General features: G+C 44.5%; 2 protein-coding genes across 9 annotated transcripts in view; one reads left to right on the plus strand and one right to left on the minus strand.

Annotated features, from left to right (window-relative positions):
• Nucleotides 1–13,356, minus strand: part of DGKD (diacylglycerol kinase delta) — a 117,150-nt gene extending 103,794 nt beyond the window's left edge. For 2 of the 4 annotated variants that reach the window (XM_077290980.1, XM_077290981.1), the window contains exon 1: nt 13,074–13,355. In XM_077290980.1, the coding sequence (XP_077147095.1) occupies nt 13,074–13,199 (126 nt within the window). In that variant the 5' untranslated portion in view covers nt 13,200–13,355. Of the gene's footprint in view, nt 1–13,073 lie in introns of all 4 variants that reach the window. The other 2 variants (XM_077290979.1, XM_077290982.1) reach the window with 2 other exon arrangements.
• LOC143808394 (uncharacterized) overlaps nt 1–23,688 on the plus strand; it is a 426,051-nt gene that overhangs the window by 273,807 nt on the left and 128,556 nt on the right. The window lies entirely within an intron of this gene.

Here is a 23,688-nt window from a genome sequence, read left to right on the forward strand (position 1 = left end):
GGTAAATATCGGGTTACTAAGCGCGGCCCTGCACTTAGTAACCCGATATTTACCCTGGTTACCATTGTAAAACATTGCTGGCATCGTTGCTTTTGCTGTCAAACGCAACGATACACGGCGATCTGACGACCAAATAAAGTTCTGGACTTTCAGCAACGACCAGCGATATCACAGCAGGATCCAGATCGCTGCTGCGTGTCAAACACAACGATATCGCTATCCAGGATGCTGCAACGTCACGGATCGCTATCGTTATCGCTGCAAAGTCGTTTAGTGTGAAGGTACCTTTAATCTATCACAGTTTTAATGTGGATTTGCAACATTTTTCTCCATTGACTTCAACAGAAGAAAACAATGGTAATAAGTAAGAACTCCATGTAATAAACAGAATTTTGTTTCTCCCACTGAGAGCACTACATCTTTTTTTCTACTAGCTAACATGGTACCTAACCACTTTTTTTCGTTTAAATAAACAGAATTGTGACAGTATGTTATTACTTTTACAGATCCACAATGTAAAGACCCTCAGGGTATGTGCACACGTCCGGAATGCATGCAGAATTTTCCTGAGATAAACCTGAGGTTTTCCGCAGGAATTCTGCATGCGTTTTTTTTGCGGATTTTATGGGGATTTTTTGCGTTTTTTTCCCGGACACTCCAAATGCCATAATATAATGGGAAATCCGCATAAAATCCGCAAAAATAATGAACATGATGCTTATTTTCCCGCAATGCGTTTTTTGTGCGGAAAAAAAAAGCATCATGTGCACAAAAAATGCAGAATGCATTCTAAATGATAGGATGCATAATGTATGCGTTTTTGATGCATTTTTATAGCGTTTTTATCTCGAAAAAACGCGCAAAAAACGCAAAAATTCCTGAACGTGTGCACATACCCTTATTCTAAATAACCTTTATATATCAATGCATGTCTGCTGTAGATCCAGGGAAAAGTACTGGACAGAATATTTCAGCATGGACAAACATGTCGGAAACCCGATAAATCCTCTATTGGTTCCATCAGGTGGAAGCGCTGAAAAGTAGCAAAGGCAGTGGCGCAAAAATGTTGTGATTTTGACACCAGTTTTAATCAGCTCTGACAAAATGAATGGAGTTAAGGAAGATCCGGGCCGGGACATGACCGGATCCAAATTTATCAAATGTCCCGGCCTTTTATACACCAGAAATGAGAATCAAGTTTCTTGCCCGGCGCATTTCAGACTCGGTGCACGGTGACCGCTCAATGACTTTGGTGCCTTCTAGTCCAGCACGACTGGCATAGCACAAGCAAGGGCTGCACCAGTTTTGATGAATCGGCCCCATTATGTTTCCGTCTTTATACTGGACTATCACTAAGGACTCCCATTATTATTTACATACAGTCCCCTATAGCCGCATTCACACCTCAGTTTCTCACACACGTGCTGTGTTTTGCACTGACACATGGCAAAACCCATTCATACCAATAATAAAAAGACAATTCAATTTGTTGGAATAAAATGGATGTGAAGTTTATTTTGGGTTACATTAAGACTCAATAATATAATAAATCAATAAATTACTCAGATAAAATTGTCCAAACACCAACAAACCAATCCACCCATAGAATGGGCGATTTTCCCACAAATAAACCATCACGACAGTAGGAATAATAAATAAAGGGAGGGAGGGTGGGATCTTCTTTTCTTCATATATCCAGCGGAATGGGGAAAGAACCACCAAGCAGGGCTTTTTATACTTTAAAAAAAAAAAGCCAAAATAATATTCCACCAATAGCAAACCGTAAAAAGGCGCCAATATAGCCAGACAGAACCGGTTTGAACTGCTCCTGAGGTAATCAGAGTTGACTCACCGACCTTTGTTTGACCTTTCATTAACAAAAATAGCTAAAGTAAAAAACCCATAGAGTAACATGAAGGCTATTCAGGGTTTATGTAGCCATGAGACCCCCACCTTATTTTCTTATATATTTGGGTGGGGGGCTAGCATTATAATCTATGGGGCTATTCATGTCAGGCATTTTATTTACTTATCGATGGTCTACATCAGTATTTCCCAAACTCCAGTCCTCACGGACCCCAACAGGTCGTGTTTTCAGGATTTCCATAGTGCTGCACAAGTGGGAGAACTCCTGATACTTCCATCACCTGTGCAATACTAAGTAAGGAAATCCTGAAAACACGACCTGTTGGGGTCCGTGAGGACTGGAGTTTGGGAAACACTGGTCTACATTATAAAAGAGAGACGTGCCCCCATTTTAAACTAATTTGCAGACTAAACTCCCCCAGTCAAGTAAAGGAGTCAGTGGAAAAGAGGGAACAAGGATGTAATCCGAATTCCAGATTTTCATGGACCTCTTGTCAGTAAAAGCTTGAAAAACCTCCATCAGTTTTTTTTTTTAATTCTTAGTAGAAAAAGAGGCTTGGCACTGTAAAAAATACAGGACTGTGATCGGACTCGCCCTCCGACTGATAGATGTGGCGGTGCTCAACTTTAACATGAGAAATGCATAAATCCGAAGAATTCAGGTAAGTGGCACTCACCATCCATAACAAAACTTTATTTCAAAACACCGTTAAAAATACAATGCTATGGGGACTCCCATAGAAGCACTTTGAGAAGCGCGAAACAGTCGCCATCTGCTCGCACCCTGCTTGCCCAACAGCATTGTATTTTTTACTTTTTTTCTTAATAAAGGTTTTTTATGGATGGTGAGTGCCACTTACCTGGATTCTTTGGACTCCGTGAGTTTTTTGGAAGGCATATGAGAAAACCTGATGACAAACACATGGTGTCAAAAACCTTAACAGCCCTTTTACATTAGCACATAGTCTGCCAAAAACATGTGTCAATCAGCACTCCGCAACTGCCATTTACATGTGGAAACCATCTGCATATAGCTCACATATTCTCCTCAGGTCATCACTGTTCACATGAGGGATGCTGTGACCAACAATGATTTTTAAGCAATCAAAATCAGCAAATGATGGCCGGCATTAATGGATTAGCCAGGCTTAAAGGGGTTGGCTACCTCTTGGACAACCACTTCTCAGTCACTATGTTCTCGCTTATAAAATAATAACCCTTATACTCACCTTCGATGCTGGCACCATTCCAGTGGTGTCAGAACTGGCTTTGCCGGGTCTCACGTGATATAAGAATGCAGCTATAGCTCAGACTTCCACCGGATGTCAGTTACATCTTAAGGATGATACAATGAATGGCAGCTGATCGGCCGCAGGGATTGTGTAACATACCAATGTCAAGTGAGCCCTGGGAGAGCCAGTGCTGACACCGCTGAAATGGCGCCAGCACCATAGGCGAATATACATGTTATTATTTTATAAGAGGGAAACAGTCATTGAGAAGGTGTTGTCCAAGCAGTGGAAAACTGCTTTAAGGTATCGCTGACCCATCCCGGTGGAAAAGTCATCCATATCAGGTCTGACACCTGGTGCGGCCACCGATCAGCCTTTATCAGCTCCTATAGTGAGAGGCGTAGCAGAGGTGATAACAGACGTTGGATCAGACCCCCGCTGATTTTATATTAATGACCTATACATTGGATCAGTGATCAACATTATAACCTGGAAAACCTGTAAGAGAGTGCAGGCATTGGGAAATCAAATTATTAGAGAAATATTCATGGGGAATTTGATTTCTCTTTAACTTATTTTCACTTTATAACTTCATTTCTCATACTTGTAAAAATATTAGAAGGTGTGCAAATAATACTTACATAAACCTGCCATATACAGAGACGTGCAACGTTACATACGTCTCTACCCGGAGGATCAGACTGTTGCTTATCGCTTTTGCAGGAAGCTCCCTCTCCTGTGTTGTCTACACACTGACCCCGTGTAGTGCACCGTCTCTTAAAGAGGATCTGCAGCAGCTGTAGCATTACTAAGCTCTATCTGTATCTCTGCTGCAAAAAAACATACTGCACACACCTTGGATGCTACAGAACTTTTTTCTTTTTTAAGAATGTTTATAGATCAGTTATCAAGATTTCTCCTTATTGTTTATACAGAGTTTCTTGCAGCATATATTATAAAGGAACACGGTAATGAAAGAATATTAGATGTGACCTTGTGTCTTTATATGGTGACTTATTATTTACAGAAGGGGTATATTATCCTATATACGTAACAATCTGCATTTCCCTTACATATCTGACACATTATCGACACCCCCTTCTCATTCAGCAGTGTAGACTATGAATAGAATAGAACACAGACGGCGAGTTCGTCAATCTGTGCTGTAAATGAATTAATCCTGGTTTGTAGATCTGGAGTGACTGATGAGGGGTGTCACCGCACGCAGACCTAAGACCTAATCTACAAAATTAGTTAATAGCTATAAAACATGGAAGGTGACCTAAAATATTCACATTTAGTACAGGACAGTGACGGTGGGCATTGTGTGGGACATAGACAAATATTCGCTGCAATAATTACTAAGGTTACCCATACTTGGCTATAAAGGTCTGACCTGATAAATATATTATACTAGATGGTGGCCCGATTCTAACGTATCGGGTATTCTAGAATATGTAGGTAGTATATAGCACAGGCTACGTACTATATTGCACAGTGCTGTAGTATAGAACACAACCGACGTAGTATATAACATAGCTATGTAGTATATAACAGCCACGTAGTGTATTGCACAGGCACGTAGTATATTGGTCAGCCACGTAGTATATAGCAGAGCCACGTAGTATATAACATAGCCACGTAGTATATTGTAGAGCCACGTAGTATATTGCACAGCCACGTAGTATATAACACAGTCACGTAGTATATAACACAGTCACGTAGTGTATTGCACAGCTACGTAGTGTATTGCACAGCTATGCAGTATATTGGTCAGCGACGTAGTATATAGCAGAGCCACGTAGTATATAACATAGCAACGTAGTATATTGTAGAGGCACGTAGTATATAACAGAGTCACGTAGTATATTTCAGTCGACGTAGTATATAACAGAACCGACACAGCCACATAGTATATTGCACAGCTACGTAGTATATAACACAGAGCACGTAGTATATAGCAGAGCCACGTAGTATATTGCAGTCACGTTGTATATTGCCCAGCTACATAGTATATAGCACAGAGATGTAGTATATAACAGAGCCCACGCAGTATGTAACACAGCCCACGTAGTATATAGCAATGTGGGCACTATATGCGTGTTTAAAAAAAGATTTAAAATAAAAAATAAACATATACTCACCTTCCGAAGGCCCCCTGAAGTCCTGGCGCCTGTGTGCGGTGCACACTGCAGCTTCCGGTCCCAGGGTTGGTATGAGCGCAGGACCTGTGATGACGTCGTGGTCACATGACTTTAATTCCTGTATCATTCTAATAATTTTTCTGACTGCATATTGACATATCTGTGCTCCTCACACCTAGCCCCATCTTTTGATCTTCTCCTGCCTCTGTCTTCATCTTTGGTAGTCAAATGTTGGATTAACTGCAATCTGCTAATTGTCCCCTGCTGTGGACTGTCCTCCACCTCCTTCCTCCCCTCCCTCTCTCACCTGACTTCATTTCTTGGGCATTTGAATGGTATAAGGCTGGTTTCACATTTGCGTTTAAAAACGCAGCGTTTTTAAAAAAAACGCATGTGGTGAAAAAACGCATGTAAACGCGTGCAAACGCTGCGTTTTTTAGACGCATGCGTTTTTGCATGCAGAAAAAAAACACGGCGTTTTGCCGCGTTTACACGCGTTTTTTCCTGCGTTTGCGTTTTTTAAACGCATGCTGAGAAGTGTGTGACAGCTGCCAATCATCAAAATCAACTAGAAAACCCACTATAAACAGAAATAGCTAGGGTTAGGGTTAGGATCCCTAGTAACCCTAGGGATCCTAACCCTAACCCTAGGGGGTTAGGGTTAGGATCCCTAGAGTTACTAGGGATCCTAACCTTAGGGTTAGGGTTAGGATCCCTAGTAACCCTAGGGTTAGGGTTAGGGTTTTCTTGTTTTTTCTTGCGTTTTCTTGTGTTTTTCTATAGAAACGCATGCAAACGCATGTGCTTAAAAACGCATGCGTTTACATAGACAGCAATACGTTTTTTTGCGGCAAAAAAAGCCGCTAGAAATTACTACAGGTTGCATTTCTGCAACAAAACGCAAGCATAAAAAAACGCATGCGTTGCCAAAAACGCGTCAAAACGCATGCAAAAAAACGCATGCGTTTTTAATGTTAAGTATAGAAAAAAAAACGTATGCGTTTTTTAGCGCTAAAACGCAGCGGCAAAAAACGCAAGTGTGAAACCAGCCTAAGTTGCATGGAGCGGGTCAGATTTGACTTTAGTCAGATGTGACATAATTTCAAGTGACATATTTTAAGTGTATCATCTGAAATATACCAGAAATAGTCCAGCAATCGGCCAGACGGTAAGACGAATCACTGAATTCTAACTTTACTTGCCTTTCCTTCCCCCCTTGCTCTTTAACCATGCTCACATTTCCCCCACCGTTTTTTGCTCCACTAATCCTCACTCTCCTCCACTAACCCCATACCCTTGCACCCTCAAACCACAAGCTCCACGTGATCCATGATCTCTTTACTTCCCGCAACCTTTCCTTCCTGGCCCTCACTGAGACCTGGCTGACGCCCGATGACACGGCCTCGCCTGCAGCACTGAGTTACGGTGGCCTCCAATTTACCCACACTCCTCGCTCTGGCAACAGACATGGTGGAGGAGTGGGTATCCTTTCTAAAAACTGTGTTTTCAACCCTATCCAACCCCCACCCTCCCTTATTTCGAGGTTCACTCTGTCCGTACCTACGCTCCCTCCAATCTCCAAATGGCTGTCATATACCGACCACCGGGCTCAGCCATTGCCTTCATCGACCAATTCTCCACCTGGCTCCTTCACTTTCTCTCCGCTGACATCCCCACCATCATCATGGGTGACTTTAATATCCCTACTGACACCTGCCAGCCAGCAGCCTCCAAGCTACTGGCCCTTACTTCATCCTTTGGACTCACCCAGTGGTCCTCCACAGCCACCCACACAGACAGACATACACTAGACCTCATCTTCACCCGCCTCTGTTCCTTATCTAATCTCGCAACCTCTCCCTTCCCCCTATCTGACCACCATCTACTCACCTTCTCATCCTTGTCCTCCTCACCTGCCCCCCATGTCCAGCCATTACCACATCCACGCAGAAACCTCGCACATCTTGACATTCACAGACTCTCAGACTCTCTCCTACCACTGTCCTCCATATCTTCACTCCACAACACGGACAGCGCCACTGTGTTCTATAACTCCACTCTCACATCAGCCATAGACTCAGTCGCCCCTCTCATGCATGGCAAAGTGCGACGAACCAATAGGCAATCTTGGCATAACAATCTCACAAAAAAACTTCGACAAGCATCCAGGGTTGCAGAGCGACGTTGGAAGAAAACATGCCTGCCAGACGACTTCACTGCTTTCAAACAAGCTACATTTGACTTCAAATTAGCCCTCACCTCCGCTAAACAGACCTATTTCACTAACCTTGTATCTTCACTATCCTACAACCCAAAACAACTGTTCAGCACATTTAACTCCCTCCTCCGCCCACCACTGCCACCTCCAACTCCCCTCATCTCCTCCGAGGACTTTGGTCGATCTTGTTTTTAAAGTAGGTGGCAAACAAGGCAAACCCTAACTGTTCCACCACCCCAACCACTCCATATAACAGACCTCTGCCCTTCCCTAATAACCTCCCTCTCCAACATCACTGAAGGAGAGCTTACTCGCCTCTTTTCCAAATCACACCTCACCACCTGTGCAGTTGACCCCATCCCCTCCCACTTGCTCCCCAACCTCACTAACATGCTCATTCCAGCCCTAACCCATCTCTTCAACCTAGCGCTATCTTCTGGTACCTTCCCCTCTGCCTTCAAACATGCCACCATCACACCCATCCTCAAAAAAACTAACCTTGACCCAACTGCTATGCCCAGCTACCGCCCCATATCACTGCTCCCGTTTGCTTCAAAGCTCCTTGAGTAGCATGTCCATGCTCAAATTTCCTCCCACCTCTAATCTAACTCTCTCCTTGACAAATTCCAATCTGGCTACCGCCCCCACCACTCCACCGAAACTGCCCTGACAAAAATTACTAATGACTTACTCACAGCCAAAGCTAACAGACAGTTCTCCATCCTCCTCCTTCTTGACCTGTCCTCTGCTTTCGACACAGTCGATCACTGCTTACTGCTACAGACTCTTTCTTCCCTTGGCATCAAAGACCTTGCCCTGTCCTGGATTGCCTCATACCTTTCCGACCGCACATTTAGCGTTTCCCACTCCCACACTACCTCCTCATCCCGCCCTCTCTCTGCTGGAGTCGCTCAAGGTTCTGTCCTAGGGCCCCTACTTTTTTCCATCTATACCCTTGGCCTAGGGCAACTCAAAGTCCCATGGCTTCCAGTATCACCTGTATGCGGACGACACTCAGATCTACCTCTCTGGCTCAGATGTCGCCTCTCTTCTGTCCAGAATCCCGGAGTGTCTGTCAGCCATATCCTCCTTCTTCACCTCTCGCTTCCTAAAACTCAATGTAGACAAAACCGAACTCTTCATCTTTGCCCCATCTCAAGTATCCCCCCTACCTGATCCATCTGTTATGGTAAACGGCATCACGTTCTCTCCCGCATCTGAAATCCGCTGCCTCGGGGTAACTCTCGACTCTGCCTTGTCCTTCAAACCGCACGTTCAAACTCTTGCCACCTCCTGTCGCCTCCAACTCAAAAATATTGCCAGAATCCGTCCCTTCCTCACCCCACAATCTACTAAGACTCTTGTGCATGCCCTTATCTCCCGCCTCGACTACTGCAACACCCTCCTCTGTGGCCTCCCCTCTAACTCTCTTGCACCACTCCAGTCTGTCTTCAACTCTGCTGCCCGGCTAATCCACCTCTCTCCTCCCCTGCTTCTCCCCTTTGCAAATCCATCCACTGGCTCCCAATTCCCCAACGAATCCAGTTCAAACTACTAACACTGATCTACAAAGCCATCCACAACCTGTCCGCTCCATATATCTCTGAACTAATCTCCCAATACCTTCCCTCACGTAATCTACGATCCTCCCAAGACCTACTCTCCTCCACACTTTTTCGTTCCTCACACAACCGCCTCCAAGATTTCTCCCGAATATCCCCCATACTCTGGAATTCCACGCCTCAACACGTCCGATTATCCACCACCCTCGGATCCTTCAGACGGAACCTGAAAACCCATCTCTTCAAGAAAGCCTACAGCCTGCAATAACCATTCTGCCGCCTCGCCATCACCAGAGCAGCCGCCTCTTCCCCACTATCCAATAGTAGAATGTAAGTCCGCAAGGACAGGGTCCTCTCCCCTCTGTACCAGTCTGTCACTGTAAACTTGTTTACTGTAAATGATATTTATAACCCTGTATGTAACCCCTTCTCATGTACAGCACCATGGAATTAATGGTGCAATATAAATAAATAATAATAATAATTATTAAAGCAAAATCACAGCTTTAAAATAGACAGAAAGTCGCACATAAGTTGCACAAATATTTTTTGTCCATACGACTTGTCTGATATTTACTGTCACGTGGAACACATCGCTGTCTCGGCACAGCATAAGGCCTCGTTCAGATGGCCATGCTTAACATACATGTATAATGGTTTCCACCCATTATAGTCTACGGGGCCGTTCACAGGTCCTTGGGTTTTTGTGCCTGTGCAGAAGAAATGGAGACAAGTTCCATTTTAACGGCATCATTGATAAAAACTACCATTACAAATCTATAGGTCCATGCAAAGGAGAGTAGACGCTTTGTCATTTATTTATCCATAGGTGAAAAACACTGGTGAAACAATGACAACACAACGGTCAGTATCTGGTCAGTGGGTCGCCAGTGTGTCGGTCAAGCACTGATGGCACATGGACGGTTTTTTTTTTTTGTGTACACACATACTATTATGGATGACCAAACACATACCATACAGGTGCCCATACGCATACCATTCAGGTGCCATACGCATACGATACAGGTGCCATACGCGTACCATACAGGTGCCATACGCGTACCCATACAGGTGCCCATACGCGTACCATACAGGTGCCCATACGCGTACCATACAGGTGCCCATACGCGTACCATACAGGTGCCATACGCGTACCATACAGGTGCCATACGCGTACCATACAGGTGCCATACGCGTACCATACAGGTGCCATACACGCGTACCATACAGGTGCCATACACGCGTACCATACAGGTGCCATACACGCGTACCATACAGGAGCCCACACGCGTACCATACAGGAGCCCACACGCGTACCATACAGGAGCCCACACGCGTACCATACAGGAGCCCACACGCGTACCATACAGGAGCCCACACGCGTACCATACAGGAGCCCACACGCGTACCATACAGGAGCCCACACGCGTACCATACAGGAGCCCACACGCGTACCATACAGGAGCCCACACGCGTACCATACAGGAGCCCACACGCGTACCATACAGGTGCCATACACGTACCATACAGGTGCCCATACACGTACCATACAGGTGCCCATACATGTACCATACAGGTGATCATACACGTACCATACAGGTGCCCAAACACGTACCAAACAGATGCCATACACGTGCCATACAGGTGCCCATACACGTGCCATACAGGTGCCCATACACGTGCCATACAGGTGCCCATACACGTGCCATACAGGTGCCATACACATACCATACAGGTTCCCATACACATACCATACAGATGCCATACACATACCATACAGATGCCATACACATACCATACAGATACCATACACATACCATACAGATGCCATACAGGTGCCATACACATACCATACAGATGCCATACACATACCATACAGGTTCCCATACACGTACCATACAGATGCCATACAGGTGCCATACACATATCATACAGGTACCATACACATACCATACAGGTGCCCATACACATACCATACAGATGCCATACACATACCATACAGATACAATACACATACCATACAGGTGCCCATACACATACCATACAGGTGCCCATAAACATACCATACAGATGCCATACAGGTGCCATACACATACCATACAGGTTCCCATACACATACCATACACATACCATACAGATGCCATACACATACCATACAGATGCCATACACATACCATACAGATGCCATACACATACCATACAGGTTCCCATACACATACCATACAGATGCCATACAGATGCCATACAGGTGCCATACACATACCATACAGGTACCATACACATACCATACAGGTGCCCATACACATACCATACAGGTGCCATACACATACCATACAGATACAATACACATACCATACAGGTGCCCATACACATACCATACACATACCATACAGATGCCATACACATACCATACAGATGCCATACACATACCATACAGATGCCATACACATACCATACAGATGCCATACACATACCATACAGGTTCCCATACACATACCATACAGATGCCATACAGGTGCCATACACATACCATACAGGTACCATACACATACCATACAGGTGCCCATACACATACCATACAGGTGCCATACACATACCATACAGATACAATACACATACCATACAGGTGCCCATACACATACCATACAGGTGCCCATAAACATACCATACAGATGCCATACAGGTGCCATACACATACCATACAGGTACCATACACATACCATACAGATGCCATACACATACCATACAGATACAATACACATACCATACAGATACAATACACATACCATACAGGTGCCCATACACATACCATACAGGTGCCCATAAACATACCATACAGGTGCCCATACACATACCATACAGATGCCATACACATACCATACCGAGGCCATACACATACCATACAGGTGCCCATACACATACCATACAGATGCCATACACGTACCATACAGAGGCCATACACATACCATACAGGTGATCATACACGTACCATACAGATGCCATACACGTACCATACAGGTGCCCATACACGTACCATACAGATGCCATACACGTACCATACAGGTGCCATACACGTACCATACAGGTGCCCATACACGTGCCATACAGGTGCCCATACACGTGCTATAAAGGTGCCCTACACATACCATACAGATGCCATACACATACCATACAGGTGCCATACACATACCATACAGGTGCCATACACATACCATACAGGTGCCCATACACATACCATACAGGTGCCCATACACATACCATAAATGCCATACCATACAGGTGCCAATACTCATACCATACAGGTGCCATACATATAGCATACAGGTGCCCATACACATATACCATACAGGTGCCCATACACATACCATACAGATGCCCATACAAATGCCCATACAGATGATCATGTCAATGAAAAATTGTCTGTTTTTTTCTGAATGAACTTATCCTAACCATGAACTAGGAAGCCCAGGATGAGCTACTTCTCACAAACACATAGGGAAATAGTTATATGGCTGTCACGGTGGTGATGCTGCATGCACGGCTGCAGCGTACGCAGCTCTCCTGCAGTCGCCTTATTATGTGCGCACACATCACTGGGCATATTCTTTCATTGTAGCGTACTGCGCCATGGTCCACGACGGTGCTGTAGAATATACCATATTAATGACTGCTGTCCGAGGATCAGGTCTATACATGGCCATCAGTGCAGGAAGCCTTCCTGTCAGCTGTGTGTGGCCACACAGGGCACAAGCCTCAGCCTGGCACACAGCTGTCACTGGCAGCACACATATGCCACCCAGGATGTGACTGCCACCTGTGCAACTACAACTCCCAGTGTGCCCGGCTAGGATGCAGCTGTCAGAGCATGCTGGGAGTAGTAGTGCGAGCCCAGGTGGCAGCCATAGCCTGTGCAGAGGCCCCTCCGGCCGCCTCCCGGCTGTCCCTTGTGCCTCCCCGCCCCGCACCTCTCTCCATGGCCTCTGTGCTGCCCGTGTCCCCTCTGAGGTCTGCAGCCAGCCACTGCTGTCTCGTCCCTGTCGCCGCCTCTTACCTTCCTCCTGATCTGCCCCGATGTGGACACTTTCCTGCGCAGTTTCTGTGGCTCGGGCTCCGGCTCGCTATCCGATGAATCCTCTGCCGGGACCTCGGGAGCCGTCGCAGCCAGGGAGGCCGCCATCACTGCCAAAAGCCGGGGACATGGACACAGGGCCAGCTCCAGGGGACCGGGATCACTATGGGAAGCAGCGACATCTGGCGGCAGCTGCAGCTCTGCAACAGCGACACCTGCCGGCCGCTCGGTGTAAGCAAGAAAGAGCGAAAGAATCAACGCTCCCATGATGCTCTGCGCGGCTGTGGGTATCTTCCATGTCCTGCCGCATCTCTGTCCTTTGTAAATAAAGTTTATTGAAAAGAACGCTTTGTAGTACATACACCTTGGTAATAGCCGCAAACGTATAGTCCTCGAAGCTGAATGTCTGCGCATGCGTGGAGTGGCACCAACACAGAGGGCACTTAGCTCTGTCTCATAGAACAGGGGCATGTAGGCTAAGTAGCCACGGCACCAATACTAGTGGCCCCTATGGAGAACGCTGGCTAACTAGACAGGAGAGCTGCAGAATCAGAAAATGTAATACACGTAGAGGGGGAAAAGCCATTACTCATCTATTAACCCCTTCACCACACAGTAGATTTTCACTTTTGATAATTCTTTTTTTTTCTTGTTTTACGTTTTCTTTCAATAGGAAAATATATATCTTTGTACCGTGTTAGCCAGTAAATAAAAAATAACATTTGAGTCCTCGGTGGTTGATACCTTTTAATGGTGAACTGAAAGGATGGCAACAAATTGCAGCTTTCCAGACTACTCGGGTCTCTTCAGTTCGCCATTAAAAGGGGGACATACTAAAAAGAATGAAGAAAAGGAATAAATAAAAAGAATGAACATAATAACTTTTAGGTCCAAAGAGATGGAGAGGTATTATAGATTTCTTATGCATCTTGGATATGAAATGAACACGAAATATATGTAGATAATAGAGGAAATCAACATATCCCATATAAACAGGTGTATATTATATTCCCTGAGCCTGATAGGTGGGGAATGAACATGAAATATATGTAGAGAATAGGGGAATGAACACATATCCCATATAAACAGGTGTATATTATATTCCCTGTGCCTGATAGGTGGGGAATGAAGATGAAATATATGTAGATAATAGCGGAATGAACACATATCCCATATAAACAGGTGTATACTATATTCCCTCAGCCTGATAGGTGGGAAATGAAGATGAAATATATGTCGATAATAGGAGAATGAACACATATCCCATATAAACAGGTGTATATTATATTCCCTGAGCCTGATAGGTGGGGAATGAAGATGAAATATATGTAGAGAATAGGAGAGTGAACACATATCCCATATAAACAGGTGTATATTATATTCCCTGTGCCATTCACAAGTCCAGGGGTACCATCTGGTAATCCAAATCCAGCAGGGTGGGCAAGACCATATAACATCACGTGGCCAATGGTCCCCATTTTTGTTTTTTTTAAAGACCAAGATCATGCTCTTCACCCGAGTGTTCTGAAAAGGAGACTAATGGTGCCACTAAAAAAGTGCACTAATATGAAGTCACTTGAAACCCTCTCCAACAGGAAAAGGGCTCCAAAAACCATTCCCTGACTCTCCAAGCCAGAAGGCCACAGTGAGTGTCAGAGCCAAGTAGCTTCCCCTAGCCAAAACCAAGGGAGACCCAATCTTAATCCGAGCATCTGCTTGAGCTGCCACCTGAGTGAAAACTAGGAGCCATCGACTGTCGACTCCACCACTGAGATAGAAGAGTTAGGGGTCATGGGGGGAACAGAACCTGATAGCCACACAGTACACCCCTAGACCATCAGAGGGAATCCATAAGGGGACTGCATATGAAAAGTACTAGTAACGGACACAAGGGAAAAGTGAAACATGCAAAATAGTGAAAAAAATAACGAATTTTCCAAAGTATGGTAATTTTGGCTGTACCTTGCAAATGGGAATTTAAACATTCCCTGAACCTTGCCAGGAGGTCCGGATTAAGGGTATGTGCAAAACAAGTATTAAGTAAAGGCTTGTGGAAATGTGCCTTAGTTCTTGTGTTTCCAAGGCCAGTAGATTAAAGTACCCCAGTGTCAACACTATTGGACCACTTTGAACCTCAGGCTTTCAAACTTACAAGCCATAATGGCATTGATCGTGGCAGCCAAGCTTTCCACCAAGGATTCTGGGGTAGGGGGAGCACAATGTCATAATCACTGGAATGAAGTTCTAAAGCAGGCATGTACAACATATGGCCTGCAGTCTACATGTGACCTGCAAAGGATGCCGTGCTGCCTGCGGAGCTGTTCTGGATGCCCTGGTCCCTTTTTCCTCTCTTCAAATGTATTCACTATTCACATGTTTTGGACGTGAATACATTTTAACACTGTGGTGCGGGAACTGGAGCAAAGGAGCGTAAGTCAGGTCTGGCCCCAACTTGCAGAGGCATGATGAGGTCAGCACGCTGCTGACTTTATCACACTGTTGCCGGCACCGACGGGCTGCAGAGAAGTAGAGACATCAAGGGCAACACTAAGCGGTCCATGAAGGATCTGAAGATTAAATGAGTTATCGTTGTGGATAAGGGGGAGGGGATTAATGTTGCTGTGAGAGCACATAATGGGGTGACAATTGTGAAAGGGGGCACAGTTTTGCGAGAGGCAGTGGTGATGGGGGTTACTTTATTCAGAGAGGCAGTATGTTTGTGTGTGGGGGATATTTGGGAGAAGGATGGTGGGAGAATATTTTAGGAAGGGACAGTGCATGCAATATTTTACAGACATGCATTGTGCAGAGGATATTTTGAGTAGGGCAGGGTGAGGGGAAATTTTGGGCATGAAGCACAGTGAGGGACAATTATTTATTCAGGGGCACAGCATGGGAGTTATATATAATTCATGTCATGGGGCAGTTTAACAATATTTCTATTTTAAGGGCACCATGATGGGAAGTGCTACAAAAGACTGGAGAAGAGGGAAGGCTGCAGAGATGAGCTCTCGGCGTGAAATGTCATCATGGCATCTGTGCTACAAGTAGACAAAAAAGGATAGGGAAAAATTCAATCAAAGAAATGTCAAATATAAGGCACATGTAAGTAAACGTTTATTTGTGATCCTGGCTACGTCTCCTCGGTGCTGTGTTTCTTATATGGTCCACTGTCTGATGATGACTGTTACCAACTCCCAATATCTCCTCAACATTGTTAAAGACATACTTGGATTTGTGAAACAATTGTACAAGGGGCTGACCCGACATTGCATTTGATTGGTGTACCAAACTTGGTGATTTATTAGATGTACGGATGGTGGTTATGATGCTGCATTCATGAACTGACGGTGGTTCTTGTGCTGTATTCTTGTACTGACAGTGGTTCTGGGGCTGCATATACAGTAGTGTTCAAAATAATAGCAGTGTCTTAGGTAATCACAAAATCTTTATACTAGTTTTATTTCCATGCATTGGGAAGATTGCACATTGTTTTGTAATTCAAAATATTACGACAAATGTATATAACTTTTAACTAATTTACAGAAAATAACAAAAAAATAACATTAGGCTGTTTAAATAAATAGCAGTGTCTGCTTGGATTTAGCATTCCTGAGAATCACTAACTAATATTTAGTTGTATAAACACATTTTTTTTATAACTGCTTCACATCTATCACATCTTCTTATCTATGCAGAGTCAACCAACTTCTGGCCCCGGTCACTTGTTATTCAAGCCCAGGATGCTTGGGCTACATCCCACAATTTTTTGGTATTAGTTGGCTTTGCCTCAGAAGCGGCATCTTTGATTTCATCCTACAAGTATTCTATCGGATTAAGGTCCGGGAATTGGGCAGGCCACTACAAAACATCAATTTTGTTGGACTGTAACCAAGATTTTGCTTGTGTACTGGTATGTTTAGGGTCGTTGTCTTGTTGAAACGCCGATTTCAAGGCCATGTCCTCTTCAACATAAGGCAACATGACCTCTTCAAGTATTTTAATATATGCAAACTGGTCCATGATCCCTGGTATGCAGTAAAAAGGTCCAGCACCATAGTAAGAGAAACCTGCCCATATCTTAATGCTGGCACCACCATGCTTCTCTGTCTTCAGAGTGTACTGTGGCCTGAATGCAGAATTTAGGGGTCATCTGACGAACTGTCTGTGGCTATTTTACCCAAAAAGAACAATTTTACTTTCTTCAGTTCACAAAATGTTTCTCCATTTTTATTTAAGCCAGTTGAGGTGTTATTTGGCACATTGTATCCACACGTCTTTCTTTTAACAGTGGGACTTTGCGGGGACTTCTTGCTAAGAGATTAGCTTCACACAGGCGTCTTCTAACTGTCATAGTCCTCACAGGTAACTTGAGACTGTCTGGGATCATCCTGGAGCCTATCAGTGGCTGATTCTTTGCCATGTTGGTTATTTTTCCATCCATTTGAATGGTGGTCTTCCATTTTCTTCCTCGTCTCTCTGGTTTGGCTTTCCATTATTAAACATTGGAGATCATATTAACTGAACAGCCTATCATTGTCTGCACTTCTTTATAAGTTTTACCCTCTCCAATCAACTTTTAATCAACTTTTAATCAACTCTCCAACTTTTTAATCAAAGTACGCTGTTCTTCTGAACAATGTCTTGAACGCCCCATATTTCTCAGGCTTTCAAGGTGAAATGCATGTACAACATGTCCTGGCTTTAGCCTTAAATAAGGGCACCTGATTCACACCTGTTTCTTCACAGAATGATTGACCTCATCAATTGAACTCCACATTGCTATTATTTTGAACTCACCTCCTTTCAATTAATTATTCAAGTAATATAATTTATACCAAAAACAAGTGATTAATCTGGTTAGTAATATTGGACTTCTAGTACTTTGAATAGAGATGAGTGAATTTGTTTGGATAATGATCGCCAAACATTAATTCTGCACGAATATGGCACATTCGGATTCGTGATCGGAAACCCGAGCAAAATTTTGTAAAAATCTTTAACATTTGGTAAAAGAGCGGGAAAATATTTGCATTGCCACAAAAATATTTTCAGCACTTTAGCAACAATAATGGTGGTGTTTTTTCAGAGTTTGGCATGTGTTTCATGAGGGGAGGGGGTATGCAGAGCTCAGAGGTGCGGCGTTCTTTGAAGCACAGCACAGCATTAATTTTTTTTCCCCCTGACTTTGTGTGCACATTGCGGTTAGCCAATCAGGGTGCAGGAAACACTCATAATGTACTGACACTACGGCTTATGTAATTGGCTGGTGAAATCACATGTTCCTCTCCATATACATAGCGGAAATCTTGTTTTAGCGTCATTTTGACACTGACACAGCACAGAGAGGCTGCTCCTGACATAGCCACTGTTACTAACAAGATTTCAGATATTTAGTTCGGCAGTGTATATCAGTCAGATAGTGTAGCTTGTGTCCAGGGTGGCTGCAAAATTTACCTTCCAGCGCTTTTTTTGGCCATTACTGAGGTCAACAGACAAAGTCAGCAGGGCACATGTCCTACAAGTTTGTTGTGCGCTGATTCTATAGTTCTACATGCACGGGTATAGCATTGTAAATTACTGTATATACTCGAGTATAAGCTGAGATATTAAGCCCATTTTTTGGCCTAAAAGTGCCCCTCTTGTCTTCTACTCTAGTCAATGTCCCAGGGGGTCAGCGGGGGAGGGGGAGCGGCAGCTGTCACATCATTCTCACCTGCTCCCAAAACAGTCTCTGCACTTCCCTGCTTCTCCAATGGTCTCCAGCGCCCGCAGCTCTTCCTTTGTTCAGCGGTCACATGGTTCCACTCATTAAAGTAATTAATATGGATGCCACTACACTCCCATAGGCGTGGAGCACATATTCATTACTTTAATGAGCGGTACCATGAGACTTATGAACACAGGAACAAGCTGCCGGCGTGCACCAGGAGGGTGAGTATAACGGGGGAGGGTGAGCCATGCGATATTCACCAGTCCCCCTTCCACCGTCGGGCTCTCCCTTCTGTGTCCTCTGGCTGTGACGTTCAGGTCTGAGTGCGCGTCCTCTGCCTGAACAATCACTGCAGAGACCTGGAAGACTGTTGTGAATTCTGCTCTTGGGCTTCCTCCGGTGGTTATAAGTGGTAGCACTGCTGTCTTCAATCGCAGCATTTCATCAGGTGTGTCCACTTAATGCTATCCACTGGGCTATTTAGTTTTGCCTCACCCTTCAGTCAGTGCCAGTTGTCCATTGTTCCTGGAGGATTCACATCTCTTCTGGTCTCTCCTGCTTTGCTGTTCATTGCAACAAAGATAAGTTCTGGCTTTGTTTTTGCAGTCCACATGCTGTGGGCCTTATAGTTCAGTGCATTTCTATGTTTTGTCTTGTCCAGCTTGGTCTGTATAAGGACTTGCTCAGCCAAGCTGGAATCTCTGGAGATGCAGATATACCCTCCATACCTTTAGTTAGATGTGGAGATTTGTATTTTCTGTGGTGGATATTTTATAGTATTTTAATACTGACCGCATAGCACTCTGTCCTATCCTTTCTATCTAGCTAGAATGGCGTCCTTTGCTAAATCCTGATTTCAGTCTGTGTATGTTAATTCCCTCTCCTCTCACAGTCAATATTTGTGAAGGGCTGTCTGTCCTTTGGGGATTTTCTCTGAGGCAAGATAGTTTTTCCGTTTCTCTCTCTGGGGGTATTTAGTCCTTCGGCTGTGACGAGGTGTCTGGGGAGTGACAGGAACATCCCACGGCTACTTCTAGTTGCGGTGTTAGGTTCAGGGTCCGCGGTCAGTACAGGTACCACCTTCTCCAGAGTACGTCTCATGCTGCTCCTAGTCCACCAAATCATAACAGAAGACACAGTGGCGTGCCGCGGTGGAATGGGTACCGGTGAATATTGCAAGTGCTGGGGACCTGGCATCAGCGACGAGAGGTGAGTATGTAATTTTTTTTATCGCAGCAGCAGCATACAGGGCATATTACTCTATGGAGCATCTTATGGGGCCATCAACCTTTGTGCAGCATTATATGGGCCATAATATTCTATGGAGCATATTATGGGGCCATCGTTATTAGTGATGGGCGAGTGTACTCGTTGCTCGGGCTAGTTAGATGGGTAATTGCATATCAGTCAGACACCGTTGGTACCTATTGTCCAGTGTGGCTGTTAAATTTACTTTTCAACCTTTTTTTTTTTCTTTTGGGGGGGGGGGGGGGGTCATACTGAGGTTGCCAGACAAATACAGCAGGGCACGTGTTGTGCACTGTTTCTATTGTGATCCATGCATGAATATAGCATTCTAATTCTATGATGCTAGTGAAAAAATAACCGGCTGTATCCCCGTTTGTAATTTAGTGCTGTGGTGCTGTCTGCAACCTAAGGCACATAAAAAAAAAAGTTATAATTTTTTTGGTTGCGAAATTTGAAACAGCCTGCTGTATCCTACGTAGCCATTTTGTGGCGGTGATATGAAACTGTCTGCATAAGGCACATTGAAAAAAATTTTTTTTTCAGTTGCAAAAAATTAGACAACCCGCTGTATCACACAATTTCCCATTTGTTTGTGTTGAGATTAAGCTGTAGATGGCTGATTCAGGAGGCAAAAACAAATTATTCTGTTATTAGCGTCATACAGTAAGGGACCTGAGTTGAAACATTTTTTGTAGCATCTAGTGTGTTATAGAGGCCTGATACATAGGCCACAAACAAATTCTTCTGTTAGTAACATCCTACAGTAAGGGACATGAGTTTTAAAAATAGTTTGTAGCATCTAGTGTGTTATAGAGGCCTGATCCTTCGTCCAAAAATAAAATATATTTTCTGTGACTAACATGATACAGCACGCCATATTTCTACTTTGAATTTACTTTGGATTTTATTGTCTCTGAAAATCAGCTGTTTGCAGAGGTGGTAAAGACTTTAACCCCTTCCCTTTGACGCAGCATATGCATCATAAAAACCTGTGCCAATCCAACCTGTGACGCAGCATATGTGTCATGGTCGGATTGCGCTCCTGCAGGCCGGATGAAAGGGTTAACTGTAATTTCACCAGACCTGCAGGGACATGGGGAGTGGTACTTGAGCCCAGAGGGGGTGGCTTCGCCACCCCCCCCCCCCCCCCTTGGCTACGATTGCTCTGATTGGCTGTTGAAAGTGACATTTCATTTTCACTTTCAATCAGAGCGATAGTAATATTTCAACAATGAAAATTGGTGAAATATTACAATCCAGACATGGCCGATGCTGCAATAGCATCAGCCATGGCTGGAGATCACGATTTGCCCCCCGCCATCGGTCTCCCCACCGTTCTACATCCAGTCATCCGCCGTCCTCCGCTCCCCCGTCCTCCTGTCCGCTCCACCTGCAGTCTGATTCCCCCCCCACTGTAAGATCCCCCCCTCATACTTAACGACCTCCGGTGTCCCTCCCGCTGTCCGTGCATCTGCTCCATGGGCGCCACCATCTTCCAAAATGGCGGGCGCATGCGCAGTGCGCCCGCCGAATCTGCCAGCCGGCAGATTCGTTCCAGGTACATTTTGATCGCTGTGGTAGGTTCTATCACAGCGTTCAAAATAAAAAAATAATAAATAACCCCCTCCTTTATCACCCCCATAGGTAGGGGCAATAATAAAATAAAGAAAAAATATTTACTTTTATTTTTCCACTAGGGTTAGCGTTAGAACTTGGGTTAGGGTTAGAACTATGGTTATGGTTAGAGTAAGGGTTAGTGTTAGGGTTAGGGCTAGGACTAGGGTTAGCGCTAGGGCTAAGGTTAGGGCTAGGGTTAGAATTACGGTTAGAATTAGGCTATGTTCAAACTGTGCGGATTGGCCTCTGCGGATTCGTAGCAGTTTTCCATTTTTCCATCACGTTTACAGGAACATGTAAACCTATGGAAAACCAAATCCGCAGTGCCCATGGTGTGGAAAATACCACGCGGCAATGCTGCGTTGTATTTTCTGCACTCAATTCTTTGTGCGGATTCCGCAGCGTTTTACACCTGTTCCTCAATAGGAATCCACCAGTGAAATCCGCACAAAACACTATGGAAATCCATGGTATATCCACAGGTAAAGAGCAGTGCAGTTTACCTGTGGATTTTTTAAAAACTGTGCGGGAAAATCCTCACATGAATCCGCAATGTGGTGTCAGGACTCTGAACATTTTTAGTACCTTTTTGTGCATTACTGCCCTTTTCCAAGATGGCGTCTTTGGTCTCATGTGCACTGTGTATTCCTGCTATAAAACTCCACCCCAGCCTTCAGTCTGTGGTAGAGTATTCTGCCTTGCATCCAGCTCCTGACCTCTGGTGACTCCCTGGCTATATACCTGCTCCTGTGAACCTGTGTGGTTATCCTGCTACTCTGCTCTGAGTTCCTGCTGCATACACCAGTTCCAGTAATCCTCCTTCATCTGCTACTCGTGTTCACTTCCATCTGCATTTGCTGGACATGTAAGCTGTTGCTGCTCTTCAAGAACCTGAGACTATTACCCAGACCTCCCTGGTTGAGCTAAGATATTATTTGAACTGCCTTATAAGCATATCTATCTGTGTTTTGGACTAAGCAAGGACTTATTCGTGTCAAGTATCCTCAAGAATAATTGTGCTTCATAGACTTTATGCTTGATTGCATTTTCCTCTGAAGTTTCCTATATACTGCTGAGCTGCATTTGATATTTGCTCCATGTGTTGTGGACTTGAGTTTCTCTCTGCATCTGTTTGAATCACCATGTGATAATATAGACTTTACCACTTATAAAACTGTGTCCTGTAGTTTTCTTGTTCCACGCAAAGAGTCTCCTAAGTTATCCACTATAATTATTACACGTGGGCATAGCCTTAGGATTAGGGTTGCAATTAGGGTTAGGGTTAGAAATAGGGTTAAGATTAGAGATGACCCACCTCCCTAGTGTTCGGGTTCGGTTCGTCAAACAGGGAGATGTTCGCCGAACTGTTCGTCGAACTGTTCGACGAACACCATCGAACCCCATTGAAACCAATGGCAGGCAAACACAAACACATACAAACACATGGAAAACACATAGAAAACACCTTAAAAGGTGTCTAAAAGCTGACAAACTGCTCAGAAGACACAACAAACACATGGAAAAGTCACAACTACACATAGTCATGCGAAAAGAAAAGAGGTGGAGGAGTGAAAGGAAGAGGAGACACAGATATAGGCATGTCATGCCCTTCTAAAGTTAAGAAAGGCTGGAGTAAAAATCTAAACACCCAGACGTCTTGAAAAAAAAAATATATATATATCTTTAGGTAGAATGGCAGCGGGTCCATTCAGAACCCTTTCCTTAAGGTACCTTCACACTGAGCGACTTAACAACGATATCACTAGCGATCCGTGACGTTGCAGCTTCCTGGATAGCGATATCGTTGTGTTTGACACGCAGCAGCGATCTGGATCCTGCTGCGAAATCGTTGGTCGGAGCTACAAGGCCAGCACCTTATTTCGTCGCTGGATCTCCTGCAGACATCGCTGAATCGGTGTGTGTGACACGGATTCAGCGATGTCTTCACTGGCAACCAGGGTAAACATCGGGTTACTAAGCGCAGGGCCGTGCTTAGTAACCCGATGTTTACCCTGGTTA

Source organism: Ranitomeya variabilis, chromosome 2 (genome assembly GCF_051348905.1).
Source record: "Ranitomeya variabilis isolate aRanVar5 chromosome 2, aRanVar5.hap1, whole genome shotgun sequence".
Taxonomy (NCBI): Eukaryota; Metazoa; Chordata; class Amphibia; order Anura; family Dendrobatidae; genus Ranitomeya; species Ranitomeya variabilis.